Raw genomic sequence first — 26,081 nt, forward strand, 5'->3', positions numbered from 1 at the left:
GTGTACTTTAGTTACCAGCGCGCTGATGCGGGGAGCTGGTAACGAAGGTACACATCGGGTTTCTAAGTGACACACGTCCCTTAGATACCCGATGTGTACCTTAGTTACCAGCTGCTCGCTGGTTTCCTGCCTGTCACACGCAGCGATGCATGCTGGCCAGCGGGAGACCAGCGATCAAAGAAATGTCCAGGGCTTTCCAAGAGCGATCAGCGATACCGGCAGGGGGGCCGGTCGCTGATCGCTGTCACACACAGCGATCTCGCTGGTGAGATTGCTGTTGTGTCACAAAACTTGTGACTCAGCAGCGATCTCGCTAGCGAGATTGCTATGTGTGACGGGGCCCTTACTGATGAAAGTTCTTTTTTTTTTTTTTAAGTCAATCAGACTGCTGAATTTTTAATGAGCATAGGCTTCTATTGTTCTCTTCCTGTTTGCAAAGGTTGATATGGTGCTAAACAAGTTAAATCTTTAAGCCTGCTTAGAAATCATTTCACCCAATGAATGAGTGTGTTGACCGGCAGCCTTTTTTCCACTGCAAGATTGTTGTGATTAATATCACAATAATGTTTCAGTGTAAATGCACCTTAAGCACACTGAACTTCTGACCTGTGCGGAGGCTTATGTTGATCTTCTAATGTAACGGTTTTCAGATGTCTTTACCCTAGAAGATTGTGGTTAATGTAGGGACTTTGCTAAGAGCAGATGGTTTAGAAAGATTACAGTTAGAGGTATTCCCGTTATTAAATTGTTTTAATTAGCATGAAAATAAGCACGTTTGTAGTCTTGTCATTCTCCTGCAATAAGTGCTTTTATTTTACATATTGTACAGCTGGTTTCCATGGAGCTCGGACACCAGTACCTGCCCAGACCATAGCCGAGTGTGCATTAATTACATTCTAGTAGAGGGGTTAAATCCTAAAATACCAGCCACCTCTCTTAAGCCCATTGATTTCTATACAGCAGTTATCTACTCATCTCTATCTCTCAGCTCCTGACAAGCTACTGTTAGTGATTTTGACAGATTTATAACGCCACTGTCCTGAGCATTGTACTTATTCAAATGTAACGTTATCGCTGTGTAAATATAGTGATCGCGGTGTAGACTCAGAACAGACCACTGATAGCTGAATGTATTGCAGCAGAAATTGTGCTGAGCTTTATAGTTCTTCTAATACAAAGGCTCTTCTACTCACCAGAACAGTCACTTGAGGAAAGCATGCCCTGCCCGATATTAGGATGTAAGGAGACTGCATAGCTCTAAGCTGCTCATACCGACTACCCCATTAATTAAGGTTCTTCAGGTGTTTGGCTTTCTTGGCTTTGTAATTACCCCTTGTAATTTAACATTCAGAAGGGCTAACTTGTCTACATTAGGGTTATATTGTAAGCTTTGATGTGAATAAATTCTACATAGGTTTATAGGTGACATACACGTTTTGATAAATATTAGGACAGGCACATCGTCTAAAGTCTATGGTGGAATCCTGAATCTTCACTGGCAACAGATATAGGGGTCGGCCATGTAAAATTTAAAGATGTCTAATTCTTTTTTTTCGTTACGCCGTCCATGAAGCCCAGTGCTCAGATGCAACTGAGATTTTCACATTGCCAATTAAACAATTGTTTAATTTTGGGAATAACTTTTTCACCCACAAAATTCTTCACCTATAAAAATTTCCCACATAACTTTACGGGTGAAACAGCTGTTCCCTTTGCAAAGTCAAAGAATTGTTTAATAGGCAATTTGAAAGCCACAGCAAAACATGACCTCTGCAGTTCTTGGTTGTGTCGCTCCCACATCACAGTCCCAGTACAAATGGCATATCTAAGGGAGATCAGTTCATTAGCAATATCTGACTGCTGCTTATGCCACCTTATTGAGGACACATGCACTCTTCTATTGATTATTCGTGTGTAGGGATGTCTGGAGTTATAGCTGTTGGTAATCTGGGCATATTCAGGCTGAAAATGGTCACCTGCAGTTCCTAAAATAAATCTTTGAAACATGGATTCTCTCTAATGAATAAGACAGTACTAAAAAAATATTGGTTTACTAAAGAAACCACCTCTTTTTACTGTGTAATCTTTTATCTAATATATCAGTACTTGCCAATATAAAATTCATTACACTAATTTACATTACTCAAATGGATGGTCCCAAGCTTTAATATGAAAAAAATAGTCCTTGTTCACAACGATGATCCATGAGATCTTAAGAAATTGTCAAACTCATATTGCACATTACGGCCACGCTCGCACATTCAGTATTTGGTCAGTATTTAACATCCGCATTTGTAAGCCAAAAACAGGAGTGGAAAAGTACATTAGAATCATGTGCATTGCTTCTGTATTTTTCACCCATTCCTGGTTTTGGCTTACAACTGATGCAAATCTAGGAGGGATAGCTACCACTAGAGAAGACAAAAAAGGATGCGGAAGGCTCTAGATAAGCTTGAACTATGGGCAGTGACTAATAGAATGGTATTTAACAGGGAGAATTGTAAGATTCTACATCTGGGCATGAAAACCAAAAATTACATGGGAGGAATAGAACTAAGCAACAACACGTGTGAAAGACTTGAATATACTAAAAGATCACAGACTGCACGAGTCAACATTGTGATGCAACAGCAAAAAAGGCAAATGCAGTTCTAGGATGTATTAAGTAAAGCATACAGTCTAGATCACGTGAAGTCATTATTGCCCTCTACTTCTCTTTGGTCAGACCTCATCTGGAATACTGTGTCCAGTTCTTGGCACCACATTTTAAAAAGACATTGAAAAATTAGCAAGATGAGCGGACTGTTTGCAAAGTATGTGATGCGAGGAACGGTTAAAGGATCTAGGAATGTTTAGCTTGTGAAAAAGAAGGCTAAAAGGACACTTAATAGCTGTCTGTAAATAGCTGAAAGGATGTCACAGTGTAGCGGGATTATCCTTATTCTCATTTGCACATGGAAACACAAGAAGCAATGGAATGAAAGGGAGAAGTTACAGATAAGATATTGGAAAAAAACTTTTTGACTGGGTGATCGATGAGTGGAACAGGCTGCCACAAGAGGGTGTGAGTTCTTCAATGGAAGTCTTCAGAGGCTGGACAGGTGTCTGAGATGGTTTATTGAATCTTGCATTAAACGGGGTTGGACACGATAACCCTGGAGGTCCGTTCTAACTCTAACATTCTATGTACAATATTGATCAAATACCGAATGGGTGAACGTGGCCTAATGCATACAGTTTGCTTCTGTATTTCTCATACATTGCCGCTCAGAAGTAGAGCCACTGCCATATACATTCCTCTCATTGGGGCATGGGTCAAACCATCTACCTAGTATGTGTAGATCCACTGTCACACAGGAAAATGCTTCTGCATGGGATAAGCCACTGTCTTACTCCGGAAATGTATTGCCTGGTAAGGCGCACAGTCTCACTTAGAAAAAAGGGTGGAGCCATAGTGTCAGAAAAATGTTCAGTAGGGTGGGGCCAAACCACCACAGTTACCTTAAAGACTCACACTTGTTGCAGTGTGTCATATTGGTGGAGCCACTGTCCGACACATTTAGCATAACTGCACAAGTAGAAACCTTGCATTTCACATTCAATCCAATTGCCTGTATAGATTGATCTTTACTTAATGGAAAGTTTCTACCTCAACAACTGTCCAGTCACCTTGTGGAGAAACATCACCTTCAGGAGAAAAACTGGTGACAGAGGTGATACTAGCTCGTTGTTCATCCATTGGGGACAACAGTTCTGCCCACTTTCCCAATTCTGCACCCCCATCACCTCCCTTTATTCCCACTTCTGAGGCCGCCAGTAACAGTGTTCTTCCGATGATCTGCTCCACCAGCCCCAGTTCTGCCCCTCTTGAGCTGCGCTGTTGAGGTCCACGCTCGGTTTCGTAGATTGTATATAACCCATCTGAAGTTGTAGCAAATGGGAAAGGTTCACCTAGAAAAAGGGGCAGGGAAAACTGAAATATTACCACCTTCATGTGTGTATATGGTAGGTTTTTAATGTTTAAGTTGAGCCACCAAATGGTTTTGGGCAATGGCACAATGTCAACTTTTCTTTTAATAGAATACCTTTATCCTTGATCTGTAAAGCCAAGTAATATCACTTGACTTTGTCAGTAGTGTTTATACATTCTAAAAGTCTTGTACAATGCAGAATCATAAATCTGCCTTATTATATTCTGTCCCCATAGACCACTGATTGGATAGTGGCAGTCAAAGCCAAGAGTGACTCTATTTTTGGCGCACTGCCATTTTTAGTCTTGCCCTTTTTCTTTTGTACATCATGTTCTTTAATGGTTCTGTGAATGGCATTGAACAACATTCCCTCTTTCTGTTTGTTCCCAGGCACAGCAGGTTAGTTTATTTCACAGGCTTTGACTAGAGAAAAAAACGTTATGTTGATGTAACAGCCCCAAGTGAAAATAAATCTCTGTAAAACTGAAGAAATAAAATGACAAAAATCTCTGGTGAAGATATTTTAGGACTACCTTAGACCCATAGATAACTGCCTATCTAATTTTGGAATGAGAAATCTGAATGCACCACTGGACAAAATGAGCAATTGATTGTTAGGATAATTACCATTGAATATTTTTTTCTTATTACTTGTCTGACTCGTGTAAAACCAGAATGTGCTATCTGAAATCAATGATAAAGCAGGCGAATGTTCATTTCTGACCACTGCTATGTGTGACTATGTCTGCAGTTCGAATGGGCAAATGCTTGACTGGCATTTCATTTAGATATTTTATGTGGACATTAAATTATCAGCACATTTTTTTTTATTTTTTTTTTTTTAGCAACCAGGTATGTGCTGCTAACAATAATGAAACTGCATGCAGTTGATCCCAACCATGATCATTCAGTTACGGTTCTGTTGATTGCTCTATGTAAATTGCTCTGAATGAGCAATGATTGTTCATTTCAGGCAGAGAATGAACTATTTTTTTAAACTAAGTTTTTTATGTATTAGTATTTTAAACTTTTTTTAAATATATCACTATCTATATTAAGAAAAAGTTAAATCTTGTGATTTTCACACTGATCACTAAGCTCAATTTTAGGCTCCTTCTTCCTGTTCTGTGTAGCAGCCATATGGACATGTGTACCAATTGACACTCATTCCTTCATTCATTTAATCCGTTTCATCAAAGCTTTTACTCGTAAGCATTTAAACAAGGACATTTTTTTGGACAATGTGGAGATTTGGCTTTTTCACACCTTTTTGCCCAGTTGGGCAGGACGGGGGACATGTTGCCACAGCTCGTCTCATTCATGATGAGCTGTGATGTTCCTTACATGAGAAAGCTCACTCTGGTCTCTGATGAGAGTAAGATTTCTGGCAGGGTGCAAAGAGGCGCATGCCATGTGACAGTTGCGGATATTTCAATAAGAGGAATGCATCATAATGTATTAGTGGTGTCTGACTCCAGCACGCCCTCTCTTGGCTTGTCTTGATGAATCGTGGCCATTGACTTTTAGAGAGCTTTCTACGCATGCTCTGATCTGGGTAATTGTGAATGCTGTATCTGGAGGGGAGACTCAGTTTTACCACCATCGGCATGCCAGTCGCTCTCACCTGAGTTATCTACACAGAATTCTCCACGTCAAGTGGCAAGACAGTGTTCCCCACATGGCAATCCTGGACAAGCTGCGCTCTGCAGTGTTTACACTCATCTGCTGAAAGCCCAAGCCAGGTGGGCGAGACATGTGGTCAGAATGCCAGATAGCTGATTTGTCAAAACGACTGCTGTAAGGAGAACTTTTTCAGGGACAGTGAGCATTCGGAGCGGGGCTGAAGACATGTTACAGACTGCCTTAGGAGCATGTGCAGCTGAAGACTCGAGAAATCTTTGAGGCAAAAAGAAAGCAAGCTCTGCACAAGGCACAATCCATATCTACTGTCCACCATATCTACTAATGTCATGTATATGGGCTATCCTTCAGGGCCCTAATTGGCCTTATCAGTCTCCTCCAGATCCACGGCCACTGATCCTCCTCTTAACTTTGATGTCAACATCATCTTTGGCTAAGAAAGATGAACAGCATATGGAGGTGCCATCTTTCATTGTAATCCTGACTTTAATGATACTGCTGAAAAGTCTTTTGTACAGAAAAGAAAATGTGTCTCTAGTTTAGGCTTAGTGACCAGTGCGAACATTTCTGATTTTTTTTTTCTTAAATATAGATATAATTAAAAAGAAAAAAGTCATCCAAAAATGTAAAATAAAATATTTAAGATGTTTACTTTAAACAATAGGTCATTTTCTGATTACATATTTTTTTAATATTGCCAACATCCACAATCCTTTACTTGTATGGCAGTATTGCACTCAATGTAGGTATAAAGAATCAGCTTTAGGTTAGGCTTTCAAGTTCTTTTTGTATATAGCTTTTTTGTCTTATTAAAGAGATCTTGCTGTATGAACCTTTTGATTGTAAAATTGACAAAAAAGACACTATCTGCAAAGTCTAGATGGTATCGTGAGATGAGGAAAGCAAGTTTTGGTGAAGGGATTTTCTGAGCTGAGAAGAAAGGGTCTGACCCAATCAAACACAAGTGCTTCTCACTAAATTATCATCAAAAAGTTAATTTATTTCAGTTATTGAATACAAAAAGTAAAACTCGTGTTATATAGAGTCATTAGTGTGATCCATTTCAAGCGTTTATTTCTGTTAATGTTGATGATTATGGCTTATAGCCAATCAAAACCCCAAAGTCATTATCTCATTAAATTAGAATTAACAAAAAACACCTGCAAAGGCTTCCTAAGCATTTAAAAAGGTCCCTTAGTCTGTTTCAGTAGGCTCCACAATCATGGGGGAAGACTGCTGACTTGACAAATGTCCAGTAGGCAGTCATTGACACACTCCACAAGGAGGGTAAGCCACAAAAGGTCATTGCTAAAGAAGCTGGCTGTCCACAGAGTGCTGTATCCAACCATATTAAAGGTGAGTGGAAGGAAAAAGTGTGGTAGAAAAAGGTGCACGATCAACCGGGATAACCACAGCCTTGAAAGGATTAAGAAAAGGCCATAAGGGGGGATTCACAAGGAGTGGACTGCTGCTGGAGTCATTGCTTCAAGAGCCACCACACAGACATCCAGGACATGGGCTACATTCCTTGTGTCAAGCCATTTATGACCAGTAAACCTCAGAAGTGTCTGACCTGGGCCAAGGAAGAGTGGAGAGGCACACAATCCAAGCTGCTGGAGGTCTAGTGTGAAGTTTCCACAATCAGTGAAGGTTTGGCGAGCCATATCATCTGCTGGTGTAGGTCTACTGTGTTTTAACAAGACCAAAGTCAGTGCAGCGATCTACCAGGAAATTTTAGAGCACATTATGCTTCCCGTTGTCGACAAGCTTTATGGAGATGGAAATTGTTACACCCGGTCCATGTCCTGGCGCGGCGCCCAGATCTGCTACTGTTACACCTGGTCCCCGTCCTGGCGCTGCATCCAGGTCTGCCGCTGCTCCCCATTCTGGGCATGCACCTTGTGCCTTGCACTCTGTCCTTAGGCAGCAGCCTGCCTCCTCTGTGTCTCATGCTACTGCTCAGCATTCAGGTCGCTCCCCTGCCTCCACCTCCTGGTGTCCTGTCGGCAGATCTGCAACTAGAGCTATTAGGGCCCGCCCGTGTGCTCTGCCTTCTTAAAGGGACAGCGTGCATTTTTCAAAAAATGCAATTATCCAATGGCAGCACACTGGCTGCTATTTCTGGCCTCTCCTCCATAGGGAGAGCGCCGGAGCAACGAGTATCAATCATTGCTACATCCGGTTCTTATGCTAACCTGTCTGCGCTGCGTCTGCAGTCTCTGTGCATTGTCTAATGCTGTCTCCACAGAGTATCAGTATCCTGTGCTTCCTGGTTATATATGCAACCATCTGGGCGAAAGCCATCCCGTTCTGCCAACAGCCATCCGAGTCCAAGGACTGTGTGGAGGTCACTGGAACCGACTCCTTACCAACCACCCGGATCCAGTACCCGTCTCATTATGGACTCTGCTGCAACTACTGTTTATCCCTTTTGGTCCCGCTGGGACAGCTGCCACGTGTTTGGGGTCTAACTGGAGGTAGAATCTGTGTCCTCTGGGTATTCCATTCTGGCCCTGTTTGAGGGGCTTTACTACGGGTACCCGGGGCTCACTAGTCAGTCCCCCTTCAGAGCCCCCCGGACTGTGGTCCCGAGGTTCCACTTTAAAAATAAAAACGAATATGAACTTCACCCTCTCTGTCTCCGCTTCCATTCGTTACAGACATTTTGTACTCCAGCAGGACTTGGCACCTGTTCACACTGCCAAAAGTACCAATACCTGGTTTAAAAACAACAGTATCACTGTGCTTGATTGGCCAGCAAACTCGCCTGATTTTAAGTCCATAGAGAATCTATGGAGTATTGTCAAGAGGAAGATGAGAGACACCAGACCCAACAATGCAGACGAGGTGAAGGCTGCTATCAAAGCAACCTGGGCTTCCATAACACCTCAGCAGTGCCACAAGCTCATCACCTCCATGCCACGCTTCATTGATGCAAAAAAAGCCCCAACTAAGTATTGAGGGCATTTTCTGAACATGCATTTCAGTAGGCCAACATTTTGGATTTAAAATCATTTTTTAAGCTGGTGTTATAAAGTATTCTAATTTACGGAGATAATGACTTGGGTTTTCATTGGCTGCAAGCCATAATCAGCATTAACAGAAATAAACACTTGAAATAGATCACTGTGTGTAATGACTCTATATAATGAGTTTCACTTTTTGTACTGAAGAACTGAAATTAACTTTTTGATGATATTCTAATTTAGTGAGAAGCACTTGTATATATGGCTTGTGGACAGTTATATCTTATCTTTATGTAATCTGAACAATACAGTAACTTTTATATCCTAGTGGGTAGTTTACACCAGATTGCAAATGTGGATAGACTTGCATTAGGCAAAGTGTAAACATGGGCTAGATGGTGACTTGGTATGTGGCCATCTATAGCATTATAACCGTATATAGTAGAGTTCAGCTTTATCATGACATTCACCAAGTGTGTGTTCTTGTAGAGGCTATTATAAGTATTACAGCTGTATAGTTGCAAATTTTCTTTTCCATATTATGGTTTCAAACCCTGGCTCATATGAGGTTTTGAGCACAATACCCTCTATTAGGCTGGGATTTAAAGTCACAATTCAAGAAATTTAAAATACTGTTTTCTGAATTGGTTATAAGGGGAATACATATATATATATCCTGCACATTCTTTGATTTAACACAACTTCTTTTCAAGGTTTAGGAGACCCCCAAAGGGAAGCCGACTGATACTGGATAATCTTATTTTGTGGGGTTGGTTTAGATATTATATGCTATACATTTACCATGAAATGAGCATGCACACACCACTATTAATCATACATGAATGAAGCTACTGCTTTCTATAAAACTCCAATACTGAGTAAAAGTAATTAAACACATTAAATCTATTGTGGACTCATTTTTATGAACAATTCCTACAAGTACCATATAGTTAAGTGTCACATAAACATTTGCTTACAGACCAAACCTCATCTAAAAAGCATTATTTAGCCTATGAATTGTGCCTGTGAAATGTGAACGTCAAAGGTGTTTACAAACATGATAGGGAAGGAAACCAATGGAATTGTGGGGGTCAATGAGTTAGGGTGGTAGTGCAAGGATTAATAGGAATAGACAGTAAGAATGGTATTAGATATTAATGTAACAGAGTGGTAAAAGTAGCATGCTACCTCTGTAAATCAAGCGTTTTAACCAAGGTATGTAATAAAATGGGTTAAGATTGCAGCAAAAGTATGCATAAATAAACAAAAAATGCTTTACTGTTCGACTGAAGGAAAGTTGAAGAAAGGATTACAAGGTGCTGAATGAAATTATGACCTTGATTATAAGATTGAATCTATGGCTTGGATGGTAGTGTTTGAAGGAATTTAAAGGAAACCTGTCTCTTGATTCATGCTGCCTGAACCAATGGCAGCATGAATCAGAGCCTGGCTGCACAATTACAGCCAGGTATGTTTTTCTCTGAAATGCTACAACAGTTTGGAGAAAACAGAGTTGGCAAATCGGCCATGGACTGTAGAGAGAGACGACTAGTCCGGCACCACCCCTGGTTGACTTATCCCCAAATCACTTTAGTTGATAGGTCTCTCATATGTATGCACATAGGTAGAGACATGTCAATCAGCTGGAGCGGTGAGAAACTGGGTGAGCATGGTCCTGGACTAGTCACCTTCCAGATTTTCAAACTGTTTTCTCTGAAACACCAGAGCATTTCTGAGGAAAAACATACTTGGCTTCAATAGTGCAGCCAGGCACTCATTCATGCTGCTCATGGTTTAGACAGCATGAATCGATTGACCGGTTCCTTTTTAAGGTAAGGTATGGGGAAAAGAAATCCTAATTGGGACAATGATTCAAAGTAGCATGGAGCAGCATGCAATAAAATGATAGCTCAGATCTCAATAAGCAGTGTTGAAAAGCATACAGTGTACCTCATGTACAATGCAACACAGTAGCTTCAGCGGTGTCATGTCTTTATTTCAAATTGTAGAAGTGCTCCAAGATTTCTTCTAAAGAGCAAAATGTAGAGATGCACACTGTAAGCATTTGGCATTGGTTCAAGTTGTACTTATTCAACAGTAAGATTTTTCCATCTTTCTGTACATTAAGTCAAATGGACTATATCACAAAAAAGTGTCAACTTCTTAATTCAGCAGGGAGTAAGCAGAAATTACTCAATTGAGTAGGACATTACTGGTAAAGGTACCTTTCCTCTGCACTTCAATGTATTATCCTGTTTTATTCTCATCTGTTCATCTTACAGTTAAAGAGAACCTGTCAGATGTTTTGGCCGATAAGATACGGCCATCACCTTTTAGGGCTTATATATAGCATTTTATAATGCTGTATATAAGCCCTCAACCTGACCTGTAAGAACTGAAAAATAGTTTTATTAAACTCACCTATGGCATGGTCCGGTCCGAGGGGTGTCGCTGGTCCTGGTCTGGAGCCTCCCTTATGATCGCCACCCTCCTGATTGCTTCGTGTGGATGATGCTACCCTGCGTCATCCACACAGGCTTCCCGGCATCATGCTGCTGCCAGGCGTACTTATCTGCCCTGTTGAGGGCAGAGCAAGTTACTGCAGTGCACAGGTGCCAGAAAGGGTCAAAGAGCCCCGACACCTGCACACTTGTACTTTGCTCTGCCCTCAACAGGGAAGAGAAGTACGCCCCGCAGGAGCGCGATGCCGGGGAGCCTGTGTGGATGATGCAGGGCAACGTCATCCACAAGAAGAAAGCAGGAGAATGGCATCGCAAGAACATGGGAGGCGCCGGACCAAGACCAGCGACACCCATGGGACTAGACCACCCTGCAGGTGAGTTTAGTAAAACTTATTTTTCAGTTCTTCCAGGTTGGGTTGGGGGCTTATACCCAGCATTATAGAATGCTGTATATGAGCCCTGAAAGGTGATGGCTGTATCTTATATCGCCCAAAACTGCTGACAGGGTTCCCTTTTAGCTTGCCATGGACTTATAAATTAATTTTTTTCTTGTCTTAACTTGCTGATTTTGGCAGAACTGGCCAACCATGTATATCCAACTTTCCCTGTTGACAGAGTGATCACATAGTTGGATTTCAATATAACAAATATTTTTGTTTCAGATGATGTATACCACTGCCCAAAGTGTCTCTTGAGGGTTTATTTTTCTTTTCCCTTGCCGAACACATGCAGTCTTTCCCATCTGCTGCAATATTGAGCGGACAAAAATTGTGACTGCCAATTACACGTGTTGCTATTGTATACCGATAGAGAAATTTGTATCTTATCAAACAATTGTCATTGTTTAGGCACTATAGATAGAATCCTCTTGAGCTAAAAGGTCTACAAGAAGAGCTATTCAGTCTTCATCAAAGTATCTATTGAATTCAACTGTGTTCTCATTTTCAGAACTCTTGCTCACTACTACCATATTTTAACCCAAAAGCCACAGTGAGCATCTGTAAATTCATCTTGCCTTGGCATATATCTATGTAAACATATCCTTTTGAAATGCTAAACTTACAAAACCCTCAATTTTTGTGGTTCTCAGAACTCAAAATGGTTGAGTAAAATTATAGATCGTGGTGGCAGTTTTGCGTTCCTGTCACTAAAACAGGGCAGGGTGTATTCCTTTTACTCAGCCTGAAATGGATGACAACCAGTTGCATTCAGTGGCACAGAAAGTTTAGATTGTGCGCATTTGTAAATGAGGTTCTGTTGCATTCAAGAAAATAAAGTAAGACATTCATTCTGAAGTGATGGGCGATGAGCTCCAATGTTGCTATACATAAATGTATGAAAATGTATCAAAAACACATATACATCACATGATCTAGTAATTCACAAGTCACAACTATTGCACAACACACAAACTACTCACAAATGACACACAGAATGACCATTTTACAGTGAATAAAAGACACACATATGACACATGCTTAAATAAAAACAGAGGTCATCAGTTGTACAAAATAAATCAATGTTTATTATAATATTTGTAAAAAAAAAAAATATTGGTGAAGGCAAAACATACTGGGATTGGGGGAAGGGTTGTGAGTGGAATTATGTTGAGAAATATGTTGAAGGAAAAGGTGACAGATGAAGTGATATGTAACTAATGATTTGCACTGTTTAGTGTTACATTGTATTGTAACACGTGTCAGTGTCTCGGTATGGTCCATAATTTCCTACACTAACTAGTGGCGCTTATATTGGCTCTAAATACAGTATGTTTTTCCAAGCAATACACAGTCAGTCATCATTACCTCTTTGGGCTCCTTTTTCTTTAGCTCTCTGTTCATAATCATGTTCTTTTGATTCGGTAGTTGCTGTCATTTCTTTTTTCCGTACAATTGGGTTAACCTCTGAAGAGTCAGAGATACCAGATGGAGAGGTACTTTGAGTCTGCCCTTCAATGTCTACAATCTGAAGTGGCAGAGGTATCCCCTTGTTTGAAGCTGGTGTACCCGCTGGAGTATCTGTCCCTTCTTCTTGTCCCATATGGATACCTAAATCTGGGTCTGGTGTGAGAGTGGTTTGTAGAGATGTAGGAGCGTCATCTGAATGAGACTCCACACCAGAACTAGAATCTTCATAAGTTCTCAGCTCTTCTGGAGTACTTGTCTCACTGCTACTTTTTGCTGCTAGTTGGGGATCACTCAGTGTACTGCATACTGAAGCCCTTTCCACCAGCTCCTCTTCTGCCTTCTGTTCATCCTGTACCTCAGCATCTTGATTTAGACTTGCCGGTCTTAGTGGTCTTTCTGGCTCTTCCTTAAAGTCTAATAACTCCTCCATCTTAACTACCACCCATGGTTCCCTTTCTGTTTCCTGTGGATGATCACTGGGGTCTACCTTCTGCAGTAGTTGTGTAGATAAATCGTTTGTTTCTCTAACCTCTTCATTCTCTTCTGTTGGCGACATCATGGTAGCTGGAGAAAATGTATGGCAAATGCTTCTAGATTCTGTTGAAAATCCTACTTCTATTAATTCTGTTGCAGGAATTGTTCCCTTGAAGGGTATAGTATGTTCTACAATGTTAGCATTTTCTGAGGGTTCTAAATATTCTTCATCTGTAAATGAAATTGGTTCATTTAAAACACAAACTGCTATGGGTTGTCTCTTATCTTCCTCTATATCCTCCTTTGTGCCTTGTTTTGGTGAGCGTTGTTTTACTACTTCTGTTGGATCCATAGTCACATAGAAATTGGAATCTGATGTTTTTTCTAGATCCGTAACCAACTCTAATGTTGATGTTTTATTTTGATTCTCTAAAGTCAATGTTTCTAGCTCTTCAGGTTGCTTGACTTGTAACAAATAATTTTCTTCTTCTGTTATTGGAGCCAGCATATTATTTTCATCTTGGGGTTCTACTGACTTTATCAGGTTTTCATGTGTTATTGGTGTTTCTACTGATTCTAATGTATCCAATGGTGTTAGGACATGAATTGATGGCTTAAGTTGTGCTTCAGCTGAAGTCTCTACAAATGCATTATCCTCTGATGTCAATAGAATATTAGATTTTAATTTTTCCAAATCTTCTAGATAGTTTGGTAAGGTTGGCACATTAGTAGTAATATCTACTGGCTCTGATGAACAAACACCAATGTCTTCTGATGGTGTAAACATAGCGGTGTCCAGTGATTTTTCTAGAGATGTGGTAAGATCTTCATTATCACACATTAATTCATGTATTGATGGATTTGCAGTCTTTTCTTCATTATCTACACAATTGACCTGATCCATTGAAAATTTTATTGGCTTCTCTGAGGCAGTTGCTTCAACAGAAGTAGTTTTAAACGCCTCTATAGATGTTAATGTTTCCTCTGGGAACGGTATAGATTTCTGGACAGACTGACCTAGTTCTATTGGATTACATATGTACTCGGCCTCAGTTTCTACTGAATCTAGTTTTTCTTCTGCATTATCATGCTCTGGAATTCCATGGTCAGGATCATATATCATGATTGAAGGTTCTTCAAACAGCTCTGACTCAATTGGATCTATGTTTGCAGATTTGATACTCTGCTCCACATGCTCTGATGATTTTACAAAGGAAGCACCAAACATTTCTGCATCATATTGTGTAGGTTGTGTTATTGAATTAAACTGCTCTGTTAGATGTCCTTGTGGCATTAATGGGATTTCTCCTTTTTCTGAAGAAACATTTTCATCGCCTCTGAGTTCATGTGACACTTTAGTGTTTTCTAATGACACAAGATGTTGACCTAGGTCCTGCAATTGTACTGGGGACTGTGGCCTTTCTAATCTTGATATTCCTTCCATTGAAGTTATACTCTCTTTGGGTTCAGTTAGTTTGTCAAATGAAGAGAGCAAGTTTTCCTCCAAAGGATTCAGTGGTTCTAATGAAGCATTTAGTAATAACAGTGATGACAGATTTTTAGGGGGAGAAAATAATTCTGCTTCAACTGAAGATGGTAGTGTTTCCGCTAACAAACCATCCTCTGAAAGTTTGACTTCATCTTCTGATGTTTGGAGAGGTTCTACTGTTGACATTGCTTTTTCTTGTGAAGATTCGATATCTTCAAGTAAATCCTGTAATGGCTCCACTGAAAATATTTGGTCTTCATGTGGAAATTTTACTGTTTCGCCTGAATACTCTACTGATTCTGTTGACAATAAGGGTTCTTTCTCTGAAAGTTTGACTTCTTCAACTGAAGTTTGCAATGCTTCTGCTGTTGTCAAATCTTCCCAATGAGTAATGTTATCATTAAATGAAGAATTTAGTGGTTCCTCAGACATTAGTTCTCCTGAAATTCTGATCTCTTCAGTAGAAGACTGTAAAAGATCTGAAGACTGAATGTTTTGTTTCTCTGTATGTTTGCCTTCTGCATTTATTGTAGTCTCTCCAAAAGGTTCCCCTAAAGTGTTGACTTTTTCATTTGTGTGTTTGACTGGTTCCACTGACAAAGTTGCTATCTCTGTCTTGGCTACATCTATTTTGCTTGTGACGTTTCCCATATCTAGATTTTCAGCGGGTGATATTTCCTGTACCATTTGTTTCTCATGCTTTAAAAGTACTGCTTCTTCTTCTGAAGGTGTTAATTCATCAGTTGAAGATGTTATGACATCTAAAGGATTATGTGGCTCTCCAGGGGATGTATCAAGTTTATCTGAAATCTCTGGTGTATTTCTTTGTTCTACCTTCAACATTGTATATTTCTGTTCCATGGGTTCTAGCTCATCTTCTGACAATACACCTTCTTCTAATGGAGTTACTTGCTCTAAAGAAGATGTCATTGCATCTTCTAATAGTTCAACGCACTCCACTGTAAATGTTTCTTCATCCAAGGGTTGTATTGGCACTCTTTCCAATTGATTTAAATAGGTGACCTCATCCATATGCGACATCTGACCTTTATCTAAAGATCTATTTTCTTCCCTTAAAAATTCAACTGTCTTTGAGGATTGGATGGAGGATGCAAGTTCATCGCTTACTGATTTATTCAAAATATGAACTCTTCCAGTAACATCAGAATTGTCTGAATTTATAGCTAGTTCAGGATTAGACCCAAGTTCTTCCTGTAAATGTTCACTCCAATCACTTGTTTCTTTCTTAAAATGTGTTATTTCCTCCCTAATAAAATGTGTCCCTGGAGCACTCAAAGTTTCCTGTATATGTCCACTCGGAACATTCATTGTTTCCTCAAAAGGATTTTTACTTTTCTGCCTGTCATATAAAGGATTGTCTAATTTAGTTGAAGATTCTTTTATTAAATCACTAACTTCTTCCTCTAAAAGTATAACTTGCTTAGCAGGAGACTTTACTTCTGGAGTCAAAGATGGTGACAGCTGTGTCTCATTGTTTTGTGAATGGCTTTCTACTAAATTTTCATCAGTCAGTGAAATGGATTCATTTCTGTCTAAAGGTAGCTTGGACTCTGTTACGAGTTTTCCACCATTCATTGCATCAGCTTCTGTGATATTTTCTATGACAGTGTTCACAGGAAGGGCTGCTACTTCATCTTCTATAATCAGAGATTCTTGTGGTTTCTCCAGTTTAGCTATTTTTTCAGTTGTATTCATTTCTACTTTAGCCACTTCTGGGAGATATTTGTTAACTTCCTTTACTGTTGTAGCCTCAGTACAGTCTAACTTTACTGATTTACTATCCACAGTTGATGATTTTCCTGATATGATTGCAGTAGGTACATTGTTCACCTTTTTAGGTGACACAGATGTTGCTTTATTTGGTATTGATCGCTTACCTACTTTAGCCTGGTTAGTTGTAGACAAAGTGTTCCCTGGTGGTTTCACAGGTGTAGCACTGCGTGACATGATTGGAGCAGATGTATTCACTGGCTTAACAGGTGATGTAGGTGTTTTTGCAACTTTGGTTAAAACCGATGTAGGCCTTGGAGCTTTAGCCAATGGAGAAGCTGTTTTAATTTGTTTGGCTGTTGTCGAAGTTACGGCACCTTGTCTAGCAGATGTCAGTGGGCTTTTAGTTGCTTTTGTTGATAATGATATGGCAGTAACAGGCTTTTCTGGTTGAGGCACAATCTGTTTTGACTTAGGAGACACAGAGCTTGCTTTCAAAGTTTTATTTGGGCTTGATGCAGTGGCTAGTGGCTTGGATGCCACTGATGCACTGCTTTCTGGTTGAAGGCACAATGATTTATCTTTTGACACTGATCCATATTCTGGAAGTTTTCCTACTTCCCTCTTCACAGTTCCAGTTCGTTTTGAGGGTGTAGTGCTCCCTGCTTCTTGTCCACCTTTAGGCTTAATAAGCAGGGCTCCCTCAGCAGTTTTCTTGGCAGTTTCATTTTTTGTGACTAATAAAGATGCCATCTGTTGAGCGCCTTTCTCTCCACTCTGGGGGCGAGTTGTTTGCTTGGCTGGTGTTTTGAGTGGAGATGCTGAAACTGGAAAAAAAAATTACATTTTTACATGACTTGCAATGAAACAATGATACTTAAGCTTGATTCACACATAGTGGTCATAATTGTGTGTTTTTCCGCAATCGCAACAAAAATGCATTATTTTGCTGTGATTTTCAAAAATCACATGTTGACACTGCAGTTTCATTGCAATTGAAAAAAGACACACCGCTACCACATGTTATCGCAGCATTTTGAATATAATTTTAATTAGCGTAGAACATTAACACCTTCATGATGAAGCCTTTTTGCGTTTGTTTTTTGCTCCCCATCTAGAGTTGAGCGAAACGGGTCGGTCAAATTCAAAAGTCGCCGACTTTCGCTAAAGTCAGGTTTCACTCGCGTGAGGTCGGTCATGCGGTCGCCGACCCGAGCGCCAAAGTCGGATTTCCCAGAATGCTTGCACGTGGCTTTTTTCAGCCACTGAGCAAGGACTACACTGTGGGCAACGAGATGACATGTGCAGCGTCGAGAGAGAGTTTTCGCGCACTTTAAAAAAGTAGTCCGTGTTTACTGTCCTCCACTCCCTGCCGACTTTGCTTTCCCATTGACTTGCATTGGGTTTCGTGTTTCAGTCGGACCTTCGACTTTTCACGATAGTCGGCCGATTTCGCTTGACTCGACTTTTGAGAAAGTCGGGTTTCATGAAACCTGACTCGACCCTAAAAAAGGCAAAGTCGCTTATCTCTATCTCCATCTTCCCATAGCCAAAACTTTTTTATTTTTCTGTCAATATCGCAATGTGAGGGTTTGTTTTATGCGGGACTAGTTCTTTTGAACGGCACCATTGTTTTTACCATATTGTATACTCAAAAACATGAAAAAAATTTAAAGTGTGGTGAAATTGCAAAAAAAAGTGCAATTCCACAACAGTTTTTTGGATTTTCTTTTTTACCATATTCATCAAATGCTAAAACTCACCTGCCATTATGATTTTCCAGGTCATTGTGAGTTCATAGACCCCAAACATGTCTAGGTTCTTTTATTTAAGTGGTGAAAAAAAAATCCAAAGTGTGTTTAAAAAAACAAATTGCGTATTTTTCCAAAACCCATAGTGTCGCCATTTTTCAGGATCTGGGGCCGAGTGAGGGTTTATTTTTTGCGTGCAGAGCTGACGTTTTTAATTATACTATTTTGGTGTGTATATAATCTTTTGATTGCCCGTTATTGCATTTTAATGCAATGTTGCGGCAACAAAAAAACGTATTTTTTTTTTTTTATTTTGAATGGGGCTAAAGCGGGGTAATTTGAACTTTTATATATTTTTAATTTTTTTTTAAAAACTTTTTTTTTACACTTTGCATGCTTCAATAGTCTCCATGGGATACTAGAAGCTGCAGCTGTCCAATTGCCTCTGCAACACACAGGCGATATTCAGATCGCCTGTGTGTAGCAGAAATGCTCACTTGCTGTGAGCACTGACCACTGGGTGGCGCTCATAGCAATCCAGCTATGACAACCATAGAGGTCTTCTGGAGACCCCTGGTTGTCATGCCAACCCATCAGTGACCCGTGATCTCACTGATGGGTTGGCATGACAACCAGAGGTCTCCAGCAGACCTCTATGGTTGTGAATGGGTCACCGATGGGCGGGATTTCCAGAAGCACAAGTTAAATGCCACTGTCAGAGATCATCAATGGCATTTAACAGCCGCGGATGGATCGCAATTCCACCCACGGCTGTTAGAGGCACATGTCAGGTGTTCAAAACAGCTGATGTGCCGGGAAATATGTGGGTTCAGTGCTGGAGTCAACATCAAAGGGGGGAGACACGACATGCGCAGTACGTGTACGGCGCATGTCATCAAGGGGATAAGAACTCTTAGATTTTTCCTAGCATAATATTTATACAGTAAAAAACTGGCATTCACCTAGTATCTGATTATCCAGTAGTAAGTTAAACTTGTGGTCGTATCAGAGAAAAACTGTCGGGACTCCCCTTTATGAGCCAGAGAGGAGAGCTGTTGCAGTTCAAAGGCTGTTTAGATGAACAGATCATTGACCTACAAGCATTTATAAGAAGGCTTACTTGAAATTATCAGCTGGTGTAAACATGACACCGGCCACCTAATCAACAAGCAAAATGTTCATTCGTTGGGTTATTGAATGGTTTATACTGGTATAAAAATCATCTTTGTCAGAAGCACAATTCCCTATGTAAACAGGGGATGTGCTGCCAACAATATGCTGTATAGGTACAGAATGATCATTAATTTCTAGAAATTTTTTGGCAGCTTTTTGAATGGGCTAAAAAAAACAAGTGTCAGTTGCCTTTTATACAATCGATCTTTGCTCATTACAACATGGCCCTACTAAATGGAACTTAAGTTGTGGTTCCGGTATGTCAAATCTACAGAAATGCTGATTAACCCCAGATCTTTGCCTGATCATATTAACAGAACAATGAGCCATATGTGGCCATCTTTGCAATGCAACCTGTGTAACTAGAGAAGTAGCTTGAACCCGGGAGTCATTTGCTACAGTTAATGTGAACTTACCTTTATGTGTAACTGTTTTTGATTTGATGGGTGAAGCAGCTACAGTCCTGCAATGCAGAAAATTATATATAATTTTTTGTATAAATTAAATTACGAGCGAGGTGGCTATACTGTAATTATCATATGATGAGTGTCATATGTATCATGATGTAATGTCATATGAGTAATTAAAAAAAAAAAAATGATCTTGAAATTTTCATTTAATGTCATCCACTTCATTTATCCTATCCTGGTGCATGCTCTGATAATATTTAGAGAAATATAATGTATGTGTCCTAGAAGATCTTGAGTTTCCATACTGTATTTGGCTAGACCAGGGGCTTGTAACAAATTACGTCTGCAGTAGGACTACAGCCACCAAATTATACCCTCTTTAAGGAGGCCTTGTCCTTAATCTATTTGTTAACCAAAAAACAATTGGAAATGATCAGTAAGAAATGAAGACTCCAAATTTCCCTACAGGACTGCTTATAAGACATGCAAGAAAAGAAGATTCGGTAGATTGACAAAACCCTATCGTTAAGGCTACTTCTATACTTACCACATTTTGTGCGGTCCATTATTGTGGCCCATTTTTGCAGGCCGTATTGCCACATTTTTTGTGGTCTGCCGCAATAACGGACCGCAAAAAAGTTTGCGGATCGCTGTTTTTTTTGTTCAATACTGTAGTAATAGTATTGGAGAAAAAAAGGCGTTCCGCAAAACCAGAAGTCATGGTGCGCCGTAAAAACAAACTTCCGTTTGTTTTGCGGCCCCATTGATTTACAATGGGGTCAGTATCCATACGCCGTATGAAAGATCGAGCAAGCTTGATATTTTATCATAGCCGCAAAACCGGCCGTACGGCACACGGTGCATTGTGAAATTTTTGCGGACCGATTTTGCGGCCCCATAGAAATCTATGTAAAAGTGTAAAACCAGCCTAACTTACAGGTTTACTGTTCATTTAAACAAATTGTCTGGATTGAAAAAGCTACAGTTAAATACTGTAAATTCTCAATTATCTTTTATTCCAGTATTGAAGACCCTAAAATATTAAGAAGAGCATAAAATGGCAAAAAAAAGTCTCACCCTATTGGACCAAGCACATATGTGCTTTACATGGAGCCAATTGATTTAAAAGAAAATTGTGAAATTCTTTTTCTCTACTGCGTTGGAACTGAAGGAAAACTGAACAATTTCTATGGCTTCTCCCAGAGATTACTGCTGATCACTAGGGGTACCTATCAGCAGCAGTGCACCCTACACTTGCTTTTTTTTTTTTCAGGGGACACTGCTAAAAAAAAAAAAAAACATTGTCGGAAGTGGAAAATTCTTTTTAAAACCAATCCCGCTCCAAATGATTCTGTTGCTACTGTCCTTTTCGGCCACCCTGTTAAACAGACAATATTACCATGTTCAAGATCTGGAAATTCCTGTTGGGACCCTCTTCTGTTATGTAAAAAAAAATAGAGCTGCTACAAACAGTTCTTAAAAGGACCTGCCATTGGGATTTTATACTCCAAAACTAATAGCACTTATGTAAAGTCTCTTTAAAGCTGAGTAAATCCTTTTTTTTTTTTTTTTTTTAGAAATCCTATTGGCTGTTTTAGAGAAGTCATAGTTTAAATTGCATGCTAGCTGTAGGTAGAGGAGACAGATCTCAATTTCATTAATTTCATCCTAAGTTTATATTTTCCTGAATGCCCCTATACAGGTCAGCGGATCAATGGGTTTTACCAACAGTCTAATGTTAATGATTGTAAAACGCGTTAAGGATCTAGCATGTCTGATTTCAGACTACCAACCCTTTTGTTCTCCAGAAATAAGCCACCAAACCCATGTCAGAGCTAGCTTTTCCTGCATGGCTTAGGAGGACAGGTGTTCATGTGACAAGGAGTTTGGAGGAGATGTTTGGCAGTAGCTCTCTAAAGAGAACACAACAGTTCTCTAAAATGTATGAGGGAGGGGACGGCTTTACTCCTGCAAGTTACTCCAGATTTGAATCCATTCATCTATATGAATGCCCCCTTGTATCATATCACATTTCACATACAATGTTACCTGATGCTGTTGCTCTTTAAAGCATTTGCTTCCTTTACTGCTGTGCCCACTTTAGACATCAGCCCTGTCAAAAACACAATTTAGCACAAGTTATAGAATGTTACTGATAAAATGAAGCAACTTATTATAGGAATAAAAATGGTGATTATTAAGACCACTATATATTAAATATGTATTTTACATAGTGGCTAGCAAAAGCATTCACCTCCCTTGGCATTTTTCGTGTTTTGCTACCTCACAACCTGGAATTTCACTGGGTTTTTTTTTTAGGGTTTGCATCAGTTCTTGTAAAAAGCATGCCTACCACTGTGCACATTTGGTTTTCCTTTTACTGTGAAGCAAACAACAAGTATTACAAAATAACTGAAAGCTTCAGTGTGCATAACTATTCACCCCCTTAAAATCAGTACTTTGTAGAGCCGCCTCTTCCAGCAATTACAGCTGCATGTCGCCTCGGATAAGTCTATGAGCTTTCCACATCTTGCCACTGGGATTTTTGCCCATTCCTCAGGGCAAAACTGCTCTTGCTCCTTCAAGTTAGATGGTTTCCTCTGGTGAACAGCAATCTTCAAGTCTGACCACAGATTCTCAATTGGATTAAACTCTGGGCTTTGACTAGGCCACTCCAAAACATTTACATGTTTCCCTTTAAACCACTTGAGTGTCGCTTTAGGGTCATTGTCTTGTTGGAAGGTGAACCTCAATCCCACTCTGAAATCACTGACAGACTGAAACAGGTTTTGCGCAAGAATATTCCTGCATCTCTCAGCATCCATCTTCCCCTCAACTTGGACCATTTTCCTGTCCCTGCAGTCAAAAAAGTATCCCCACTGTGGAAATGGTTTTCTTAGAGTGATGAGCTGTGTTGGTTAGGTGTCATACATAGCGTTTACCTTTTGTGAGAGCAAGATTTATATTTTTCCTGACTCCATTTTGTATATTATACAGTACATGCATCTCCTGCTTTCCGCAATGGAGTTGGAGTCTATGTGCATATATGTGATAAGTAGTGTTGAGCATTCCGATACCGCAAGTATCGGGTATCGGCCGATACTTGCTGTATCGGAATTCCGATACCGACTTCCGATATTTTTTCAATATCGGAATTCGGAATCGGAAGTTCAAAGTTGATTGACAGACTGACGTCATCATGATGCGCGGTGTGTGCGCATCATGATGCGCCGTCATTTCGGGCCTTCCGGGGGTCTCTGCCGGCCTGCCGGGGGGCTGTGCCGGCCTGCCGGGGGGCTGTGTGGACTGCCCGGGGTCTGTACCGGCCTGCCGGGGGGCTGTGCCGGCCTGCCGGTGGTCTGTGCACCCTGTGGGGGTCTGTACCGGCCTGCCGGGGGGCTGTGCCGGCCTGCCGGGGGGCTGTGCACCCTGTGGGGGTCTGTACCGGCCTGCCGGGGGGCTGTGCCGGCCTGCCGGGGGGCTGTGCTGATGTCCGGGGGTCTGTGCAAGCATCGTCCGATGGGACTACAAGTCCCATCGGGCGATGCCTGCTACCATGACAGTGATTGACACATTAGCCAATGATGGGACAGTAGTAGTCCCATCATCCGGCTAATGTGTTAAATGTTAAAAAAAAAAAAAAAAAAATACTACATGCATACTACATGCATGCTACATACATACTACATGCTACATACATACTACATACATGCTACATACATGCTACATACATGCTACATACATGCTACATGCATGCTACATACATGCTACATACATGCTACATACATACTACATGCTACATACATACCACATACATACTACATATATACTACATGCATGCTACATACATACTACATGCTACATACATACCACATACATACTACATACATGCTACATACTACATACATACTACATACATACTACATGCATGCTACATACATACTACATGCATGCTACATACATACTACATGCTACATACATACCACATACATACTACATACATACTACATGCATGCTACATACATACTACATGCATGCTACATACATACTACATGCTACATACATACCACATACATACTACATACATGCTACATACATGCTACATACATACTACATACATACTACATACATACTACATGCATGCTACATACATACTACATGCATGCTACATGCATGCTACATACATACTACATGCATGCTACATACATACTACATACATACTACATACATACTACATACATGCTACATACATGCTACATACATGCTACATGCATGCTACATGCATGCTACATACATACTACATACATACTACATACATACTACATGCATGCTACATATATACCACATACATACTACATACATACTACATGCTACATACATACTACATATATACTACATGCATGCTACATACATACTACATGCTACATACATACCACATACATACTACATACATACTACATATATACTACATGCATGCTACATACATACTACATATATACTACATGCATGCTACATACATACTGCATGCTACATACATACTACATACATACTACATGCTACATACATACCACATATATACTACATACATACAATACATTCATACAATACATACATAGACATACAGTACATATAACATAGAGTAACATACTTACCAATACTTGTCACATTGTTCCCCGAAGCCATTGTCTTTTCCGGAATAAATATTAACATAACAAACCACAAAAATACTCACCCACGATCCGAAGCAGTCCACGAGTGTGTCCCACGACGATCTTGGGTAGAGAACTGCAGCATCAGCTGTTGCTGCCGTTCTCTACGGGCTGCAGGAATCCAATGACGGAAGGTAGGTATCCTTCCGCACTGTATTCCTCCGCCACTTAAAAAAAAAAAAAAAGTCCCTAGTCTCACTTTATGCCATTGCTGCGTGGGAAATTCCCACACAGCAATGGCATAAAGTGAGACTAGGGACTTTTTTTTTTTAAGTGGCGGAGGAATACAGTGCGGAAGGATACCTACCTTCCGTCATTGGATTCCTGCAGCCCGTAGAGAACGGCAGCATCATCTGATGCTGCCGTTCTCTACCCAAGATCGTCGTGGGACACACTCGTGGACTGCTTCGGATCGTGGGTGAGTATTTTTGTGGTTTGTTATGTTAATATTTATTCCGGAAAAGACAATGGCTTCGGGGAACAATGTGACAAGTATTGGTAAGTATGTTACTCTATGTTATATGTACTGTATGTCTATGTATGTATTGTATGAATGTATTGTATGTATGTAGTATATATGTGGTATGTATGTAGCATGTAGTATGTATGTAGTATGTATGTAGCATGCATGCAGTATGTATGTAGCATGCATGTAGTATATATGTAGTATGTATGTAGCATGCATGTAGTATATATGTAGTATGTATGTAGCATGCATGTAGTATATATGTAGTATGTATGTGGTATGCATGTAGTATGCATGTAGTATGCATGTAGTATGTATGTAGCATGTATGTAGTATGTATGTAGCATGTATGTAGTATGTATGTAGTATGTAGCATGTATGTGGTATGTATGTAGTATGTATGTAGCATGCATGTAGTATGTATGTAGCATGCATGTAGTATGTATGTAGTATGTATGTAGTATGTATGTAGTATGTATGTAGCATGCATGTAGTATGTATGTAGCATGCATGTAGTATGTATGTAGCATGCATGTAGCATGCATGTAGTATGTATGTAGTATGTATGTAGTATGTATGTAGCATGCATGTAGTATGTATGTAGTATGTATGTGGTATGTATGTAGCATGCATGTAGCATGCATGTAGTATGTATGTAGCATGTATGTAGTATGCATGTAGTATGTATGTAGTATGTATGTAGCATGCATGTAGTATGTATGTAGTATGTATGTAGTATGTAGCATGTATGTGGTATGTATGTAGCATGTATGTAGCATGTATGTAGTATATATGTAGTATGTATGTAGCATGCATGTAGTATGTATGTAGTATTTTTTTTTTTTTTTAACATTTAACACATTAGCCGGATGATGGGACTACTACTGTCCCATCATTGGCTAATGTGTCAATCACTGTCATGGTAGCAGGC

The 26,081-nt window shown here is 40.0% G+C and overlaps 1 protein-coding gene across 5 annotated transcripts in view; it reads right to left on the reverse strand.

The window, feature by feature from the left end:
* Positions 1-789: 789 nt before the first annotated feature.
* Positions 790-26,081, reverse strand: part of LOC141100335 (uncharacterized) — a 98,286-nt gene continuing 72,994 nt past the window's right edge. For 4 of the 5 annotated variants that reach the window (XM_073588735.1, XM_073588737.1, XM_073588734.1 and 1 more), the window contains exons 3-6: positions 22,025-22,088; positions 19,982-20,028; positions 12,846-17,468; positions 790-3,951 (exon numbers count right to left, since the gene is read on the reverse strand). In XM_073588735.1, the coding sequence (XP_073444836.1) occupies positions 3,632-3,951; positions 12,846-17,468; positions 19,982-20,028; positions 22,025-22,088 (5,054 nt within the window). In that variant the 3' untranslated portion in view covers positions 790-3,631. Of the gene's footprint in view, positions 3,952-3,993; positions 10,607-12,845; positions 17,469-19,981; positions 20,029-22,024; positions 22,089-26,081 lie in introns of those variants that run through there. The other variant, XM_073588738.1, reaches the window with a different exon arrangement.

This window comes from Dendrobates tinctorius, unplaced genomic scaffold, assembly GCF_039654945.1.
Source record: "Dendrobates tinctorius isolate UK_male_01 unplaced genomic scaffold, ASM3965494v1 ptg000104l, whole genome shotgun sequence".
NCBI lineage: Eukaryota > Metazoa > Chordata > Amphibia > Anura > Dendrobatidae > Dendrobates > Dendrobates tinctorius.